This window comes from Punctularia strigosozonata (assembly GCF_000264995.1).
Source record: "Punctularia strigosozonata HHB-11173 SS5 unplaced genomic scaffold PUNSTscaffold_5, whole genome shotgun sequence".
Lineage (NCBI taxonomy): Eukaryota > Fungi > Basidiomycota > Agaricomycetes > Corticiales > Punctulariaceae > Punctularia > Punctularia strigosozonata.
The window spans coordinates 191,522-198,939 of record NW_006767437.1 but is presented as its reverse complement, the minus strand read 5'-3'; the positions used below and the strand labels follow the sequence as shown (position 1 = coordinate 198,939).

Genomic DNA, 7,418 nt, shown 5'->3' with positions numbered 1-7,418 from the left:
AACATGACGAACTACAACGCGTTACGTTCCATTCGGGAACTACTCGCCAAGCATGAGACCAGCCCGCCGTCCTTCACCGTGCACCTATACCCGGAACATTGGACGCTCAATAACGGCTCTAAGTTTCTCTACAATAACCCTGTTGCGGTATGTACTGGCTTTGAGAGCTGCTATAGTGGGCTGATCATCAATCAGTCGTTGCTGGATGATATACGCGCTCAACGCATCCCGGTGGACTTCCTCGAGCTCTTCGAGACGGCGGGAGTGCCATTTTATGAGGGTATGTGAGCTATTTTCACTGCGGCAACCTCAAGCTGATTGTTCACGCAGGCTGCATGATCGTGGAGCTCCTGGATTACCGGCCGATCCGGAATCGCGATCCTGTGTTGGAGAAGCCACTGCGAACACGCGTGGTCCTCCAACATAATGACGAGACTCTATGGGCAGACCTATGTCTACTTCAACAGCGGTCCAACTATCAGCTCACGGATCAGCACGTCCTCGAGCTAGAGTCGCGGGTTTTGGTATGCTCCCCACCATCAATCACCATTCTACGCTGAACGGATGTAAAGCTTGCCACTACGCCCTCTCTGTGCTTGGATCCAGATCCGCACTTGGGGCGGATCGCGAACGACATTGCGAGAGTCTCTGCGCCGAGCGTGCCGCCGTCACTGAAGCGCAAGGCAGCCGCGCTGGAACAGGAGGAAGACGAGGCTGAGAAGACCCGACGAATCAAGGTGACCCAATTCATGAACCCGAGGTTAAATAGGGTACATGGACCAAGGTGCGTCCAGCTCGCTCCTTTGCGTGATGAAAATCCCTTATATTCCGTGTTAGCTACCGGCTGCTTGACTTCGCGCAAAGCTTTCGAAGCAGGGAACCCCCAGCCGCGCCCACCCCGCAAGTGCGAGCCCAGTCTCTGTTGCGCACGACGCCGAGTAATGGCTCGCAAGCGCACACGCCGCTGCAGCCACCCGTCCAGCAGCCGACGACGCAGCCCATGCAGCAGCCCCTACAGCAACCTGTGCAGCAGCCCGTACAACAACCCATACAACAACCCATACACCAACCCATCCAGCAGCCCATTCAACGACTGGTGCAGCAGCCCGTGCCGCGGCCAATGCAACCCCCAATGCACCAGCCCGTGCATCCGCCCGCAAATCAACCGTTGCAGCAGCCCGTGCCCATGCCAGCACCGACTTCCCGCCCTGCATCCATCGTTCCGTCTCCTACCGTACCTCCACAGATTAATAATGGTCAGAAACCGATGGCGGTTCCGTCCGTCAAGCGCGAAGCGGTGCCTTCCCCGATACCCATCCTCCCTCAACGTCCGCCTTCCCGAACACCCAGTCAACTCGGCAACCATTCCTCTCCTGCTCCCCAATCCTTACAATCACCTTTCAAGGCCCCCGCTCTTCTACCTACTCCAGGAGTTTCGCGGGCACCCTCAGATCAGCCCCTTAGGAATTCAACTCCCGCGCAGGCTATCGTACCATCCCCGCGTCCTCCTCCCAGCATTCCGACGCAACCTTCTCACCCGCCACAGCCTACTCAGTTCCAAGTACCCTTCCAGGCCCCGACCCAGGGGCAACAGTATCTCCAACATGCGCAGGTTAACAAGATGCAAATTCCGAAGACGGTCACGCCGACTACGCAACCCATGCCGCAGCAGAACGTCAATGTACCCATGCAACCTGCGAACCCCATGACTCCCCAACAACAACAACAGTTGTTGGCCTACCGGCAGGCGATCATGAAGGCGCGAGCGACTGCAGCACAACAGCAAATGCGCAGCAGCCCGATGCTGCAAACCCAGGGTCACACCGTCCACACCAACGTGGCGGCTGCTAACCAGACGGCCATGGCGACCGTCAGGTCTCCAATGCCCGGCCCGCAACAAATCCAGCAGATGCAGCAGCAACAGCAGCATCAACGCATGCTTCAATGGCGGCAGCTTCAGGCGCAGGCGCAGGCGCAAGGTCTTAATCCCCAGCAGCAACAAAACATGCTGCAACAGTTCCTTGCCGCCAACCCGGGGGCGCGTGGGACCCCTGTTCAGGGTCAGCAGTTGAATATGCACCAGCAGCAGCAAGCAGCCGCCTTGCTTCAGCAGCAGCAGCAGCAGCAGCAGCAGCAGCACCTCCAGCAGCAGCAGCAGCAGCACCTTCAGCAGCAGCAGCAGCAAATCCAGCAGCAGCAGCAGCAGCAACACCAACCCCAACATCAGGGCCAGGTTGCCAATAATCAGCGGATGCTGGCGCAATATCAGCAGATGATGAACTACTCCCAGAACGGGAACGCAAACGTCGGACAGGGCAACCCCAGCTACCCCAACAGCTGGCCGATTCAAGTCGGTGGAGTAGGACGAGGCGCTGGAGGCGTCAATCAGCTGCAGATGCAGGGGATGGTGCCAGGCAGTGCCCATGCGCAGCAGATGGCGCTACAGGCTGGGAAAGTACCCACGACCATGCCAGGACGATGATATCCACGGGTGTTAGCTTGTATCTTTATTGGGAATCACGCAGGGAACGCTTCCTCTTTCTGTTATATGATATGTTTGTACTCATAGCCATCTGCCACTCGCCGTCGAATAGAGTTCTTCGTCCACGATCGGCTTGCGAAGCGCTCCCGCTACGTATCTGTATCTGATCATACAGGACGGCAATCTGCTGCTTGTGGAAAATGAGATCCGGGAACGGACTACGAGATCTGGATAGCTTCTCTGGCGCTCAACGTGGCGGAAGGAAGGTGCGTGGAAGTAGAGAAGCGCCGTGTCAGGTCTCGATTCGGCAGGTACACAAGTAAGAAATATTAAATAGTGTCGCCCGAAGATATCGCATTAAGCCACGGGGCGTTAGTTGGGGCTTCTAACCAATGTTGATGCTTGGCCTGAGACCCTGCAGCGTCTCCGCAGATAGAGTGGTTCGAGCGTGTACGCCGACGCTAGCAAACATGGTTTAGCGTTGGGAACGGCGAGGTTTGATGGCTGCGACCGGATGATACCGGCTCGAGTGAAGCCTCTGCAGCCGTGGTAAAGAGGGCGACTCCCCCATGCACCGCGTGATGCATGTGGAGGCGGACTATCAACGGGGCATAGTCCCTCCGCTCCAGCTGCTCGAAGGATAGCTTGCGCAGAGTAAAGCCGTCATTCATTCGATTCGAGCAACATACGAAGCTTCATTAAGGGCAAGCCCGTTTGCATCATGATCCGTCCTGTCCCTGTGGCAGCATTCAGTCAGCGGGTCGTTTGGGATTCAGTTGACACGGACTTTATCGCACAGCCCCGCGTATATCCGACCGAGGGCGAGACGGACGGAGCGCCACTCACGTCAATTCAAAGGAGTATTATATACGATCATCTGTGCGTGTCTCGGAAGGGAGGGAATCGACTCCAACCAGAGCACCAGCCCGTGCCTGTAATCCTTCCCAACCAGAGCGATCATCTGCGAACGTTGGCCTCGCTCCTGCGATCGTGCGATACGTAGGAACCCTCATCGTCGCTGCCTTCGCTACCAGAATCGTCGCCGGTGTGATTGGCAGCTGACGACGCGCCTGTCCGTTCGCGACCGCGTTTCTTGATCTGTTCACGTCAAGCTAAGTACATTGACACGCTAAAGGCTGAAGGGAAGAACAGGGAAAGCGGGGCACATACCATCTTTGCATAGACTAGCCCACATGCGTTGCACAGGGTTCGGGGTCCTGTATGCCGCCTCGGCGATGAGCAAGTAACCATAGTCCGTCGCCAGCGGGACTCTTACCCATCGGACCTCGGCGCCATTCAGGGGTGGACGTAGCTTGGCAGCCCAAACACCTTTGGCCATCCTGCGCAGGCGCCTCAGGGAGTTTCTGGGAAGGCAAATCCATGACATGAGATACGCCCCGTGTGTCGGGGGTAACCAGACTCACGGCTGTTTTCTTGTCTCCAGCGTCCGGTGGCGGCCCTGTTCCAGAGCGTTCCTCGGAGGCGCGAACATTCGGGGATATGGCCTGCAACGAGGCAAGATCGAGCATGCGGTATCCAAACGATGCTGACTCGACCATGCGCTCGAGCGTTTCACGCGGTGGCGGCTCGGTGTGCATTGAGAAGGACTTTGCATACTCCAGGATGCTTTCGCATGAATCTCTGAGCTATGGTCATACATTAGAGGGAGAAGGACACGTCCGCAGGGTCAACACATGCCTTGGTGAAATCCATCGGTGGAACAGAGCCGCTGCCCGGATGTTGCAGAGGAGACTGCGCACGAAGCATGGGTTGGGACGGCGAAGGCGGAGACCCGGCAGCAATTCCAGCGCTTCTCGGCGGATCTGCAGGACTAGCCTGCGGTCGCGAGTGAGGTGCAGCAGAAGACGCATTATCGGGGCGGGACAGCGAGCTCGGGTATGGGGACTGCGCCTGCACCGATCCCGGAGCGTAAGGCCCGTATCCTGCCCATGCGGGTTGGTTTGTCCATGAAGGAGGACCGGGCGGAGGAGCTGGGTAGGGCGCTGGTCCATAGGGCGTCGGATAAGGTGCGGTCGGGGAGCCGTATTGCGCAGGCGGTTGAGCTGGCGGAGGGGAATGCGGATGAGCGCCGTTGGTGCGCGTGGTGCGGGCGCTGTTCGTCGGAAACTGAGCGCTGTCGTACGACGATTGCGGGTATGGCTGGTAGTCATACTGCTCCATGCCGGATGAGGGGTGATACATGTAACGTCCGTCGGAGGACATGGCCGTGAATGATCAACGCTCGATGCGTCGCTGGAGATCCGGCCCGGTGTTATATCGAGCGGAGAGATAACGGTCGATCAAGCAGCCTGGTTCAATCTGAATCGTCAATTTATGTGGAACGCGAGGTGAAGATGAGGTGGTTGGAGAGGATGAGAGACGGGCGGGAAGAAGAGCGAACCCCGCGTTGTTCACTCGCGTGAGACAAGCTTGCGACGTAATGGCCGGCAATGGATGCAGCTATTGCCCCCACAAACATATCATGGAATCAACTGATACGAGCGAACGAAGGAAACGATCTGCGACAACCAGGCTCAAAGGACGTGTGTTTGGACGGGTAACGAGCGGCTGCGGCGGTGTCTCCCAGGAGAATGCTCGCGCCACCTCATGCCTAGGCGACGCCGATCGAAACTCCGGCTCGGCGAAGCTGATATTGTGGATGCAAACGCGCCCTCACCTCTAGAGATAATATACGGGTCTGTGTGGAGCCGTGGCCCGCGATGCGAGACGGACGCGAACGATGGCCAGGGGCGGAGGTGAAGGAACAGCGGTCTAGAGTATTGTCCATCACTGTTTGCGGGGTCAATTAGTGAGGGAGAGCTGGACGTACAGCGTGGCGGTGAGTGGTCTGCGGGAAACTGGGCTGATTCGCACCGTTCCTATGTATCCCTGCGAGGCAGATGGGCCTGACGAGAAGGTCGGAAGCAACGCCAGGATCTCCCAACGCTGTCAGTCAGACATGGCTTAAGGAGGCACGCTCGGGTGGCGGTAGCACGCGACGTCGCGTAAGCGCCAACACGCGGCTTAGGTGGGTATCTTGTTCTCACGCCCTCCATTCTTCCTTACGCAACCAGTGTAAGTATATCAGGCGAGTGCGATACCAGACCAGACTGAGGCGAAAACATTGCAAACACAATACAGGGAGGCTTGAGGATCAACGGCTCATCCTGGATGGCCGGATGCTGCGTGCTCTAACCCGTCTCTGCCCTCTCCTTTGTTTCTTTCCCCCTTCGACTTGAACTGCTGTTGCATCGCGGCGACCTGCTCGGCGTATCCGGGCTCAAATTGCGCCTCCAGCTCCTCCTCGGGCGGCGGACGCTCGGACCGCAAGCGCGTGTTTCCGCTCGCAGCGGCAGCGGCACGCTCTCGAGCCCTCCTCTTTCGTCGGAGGATCTTCTTCCGCTGGCGCAGCGCCCTCCGGAATGCGGCGTCGTCCCCGTAGAACAGGTTGTATTCGCACGAGGCACAGATCCACTCTCCGGCGGGATCCGTGAGCGGGGCCGGAGAGGGCGTGGTACCGGCCGCGCTTTTCGCCCTCTCGGGCAGCATCGCGGACAGGAATCGCAGTGGCGGGGGGCCAAGGTAATTCTGCGCGTTCGTTTGCGCGTTGTTCGGAGTGCCTGAGGACGGAAGCCGGGACGGGACATAGTTACGGAGGTGGTGTGGATTGGAAGCGTTGGCGAGCGCGGACCGCTTCTTCTTCTTCTTCTTCGCGCCCCCTGCCCCAGAAAGCGATGCGTCAGCTGTCGATGCATTCTGTTCGATCTTGCCGTCGGTGATCCCGAGCCGTGCACGATTCTGCAGGCGCCCAGGTTGTTTCGGTCGTGCTGCGTCTGCGAGCGCCGCGGCGGCTTGCTTCGCAGCGTCTGCGGCCTTGGCAAGTTGCCGTTTGAGCTCGGCCTCGAAGCGTTTCTGCAAGGAGGCCACTTCTCGCTCGACGACCAGCTGTCGGTCCGAGGCTAAAATACGTAATGTGAGGTTTATCACCAGCGATGTATGCATTGCAAACACTCACAAGCGACGCGAAAATTGAAGGTAAAGTCAACATCAGGAAGGTGGGGAGGAGGCGCCGTTCCTGGCGCGGGCAGGGCCTTGGGCAAGCTACGCAGGGCGCGCGCCTCCCGCGTGACCCCACGCCGGGACAAGCGGACCTTGGGCGTCTTCACCAGTTTCCCGTCCGCACCGAAGCCCAGCTTCGCGAACGGATAGCTCGAAACGAGAGCCTGGTCGAGCGACAGCGGATCGCCATTCACGATCGAGTTGAGCACCGGCGCGAGTTGCCGTTTCCGTAACTTGAGCACTTCCTTCTGTTGCAAACCAGCCAGAGTTGCGCGGGACATCCTCGCCTTCTGCTTGTGCTCGAGCGACTTCGGTGACGATGCGTACGGAACCAGATCTGGGGTGTCCGCTTCTGACCTGCTCTCAGGCCCGAGCACTCGGTCGGGAGATTCCTCCTCCTCGACAAATCACTCATATCAGCATGAAATCCGTACGGAAATGAAAGGGCGCGAAAAGTACCTTTCTCTTCTTCGTGTTTCCCGGTTGCTGCAAATGGTCCACATAATCGCCATCTCCCTGCTCGTCATCATCGTGACCGCCGCCCCTCCCTTCTCCCAAGCCAAAGTCTAGCGGAGGGTCGTTGCCACTCGAGGGCGCCTCTTCGTCCCCGAGGCCGATGATGGGCGGGACGTAGTACCGCGACGAAAGCGAGGCGGCCTGGGCGATGAGCTCCCTCGTCGCGGCGTCCTGGGTTAATACCGTTAGACTGTCGTGGTCATGGGCGATCGATTCTGACGTTCTCCTGCGCTTCGGGAGGGGCTTGACCCGTCTGAGAGGCGGGAATTCGGGCGCATCGAATATCGGTGATGCCTTGTGCATCGCTCGGAAGGGTCGGGATGCGTGGCGGGCACGAGCACCCCACGGTCAGCGGTACTGC

The 7,418-nt window shown here is 58.8% G+C and overlaps 3 protein-coding genes across 3 annotated transcripts; 1 reads left to right on the top strand and 2 right to left on the bottom strand.

Annotated features, from left to right (window-relative positions):
• Window positions 1-2,606, top strand: PUNSTDRAFT_143012 (uncharacterized protein; the record flags this gene model as incomplete). Its single annotated transcript, XM_007382661.1, has 5 exons — window positions 1-147; window positions 196-280; window positions 331-524; window positions 573-784; window positions 838-2,606. The coding sequence occupies 5 exons, from the start codon at window positions 4-6 to the stop codon at window positions 2,480-2,482; spliced, it is 2,280 nt and encodes a 759-aa protein (XP_007382723.1). The 3' UTR covers window positions 2,483-2,606.
• An 833-nt stretch (window positions 2,607-3,439) lies between these two features.
• PUNSTDRAFT_112925 (uncharacterized protein) lies at window positions 3,440-4,705 on the bottom strand (the record flags this gene model as incomplete). Its single annotated transcript, XM_007382660.1, has 5 exons — window positions 3,440-3,580; window positions 3,653-3,699; window positions 3,759-3,846; window positions 3,907-4,128; window positions 4,181-4,705. The coding sequence occupies 5 exons, from the start codon at window positions 4,703-4,705 to the stop codon at window positions 3,440-3,442; spliced, it is 1,023 nt and encodes a 340-aa protein (XP_007382722.1).
• Window positions 4,706-5,598: 893 nt separating this feature from the next.
• PUNSTDRAFT_143010 (uncharacterized protein) lies at window positions 5,599-7,360 on the bottom strand (the record flags this gene model as incomplete). Its single annotated transcript, XM_007382659.1, has 3 exons — window positions 5,599-6,441; window positions 6,498-6,939; window positions 7,001-7,360. The coding sequence occupies 3 exons, from the start codon at window positions 7,358-7,360 to the stop codon at window positions 5,645-5,647; spliced, it is 1,599 nt and encodes a 532-aa protein (XP_007382721.1). The 3' UTR covers window positions 5,599-5,644.
• Between the last annotated feature and the right edge of the window lie 58 nt (window positions 7,361-7,418).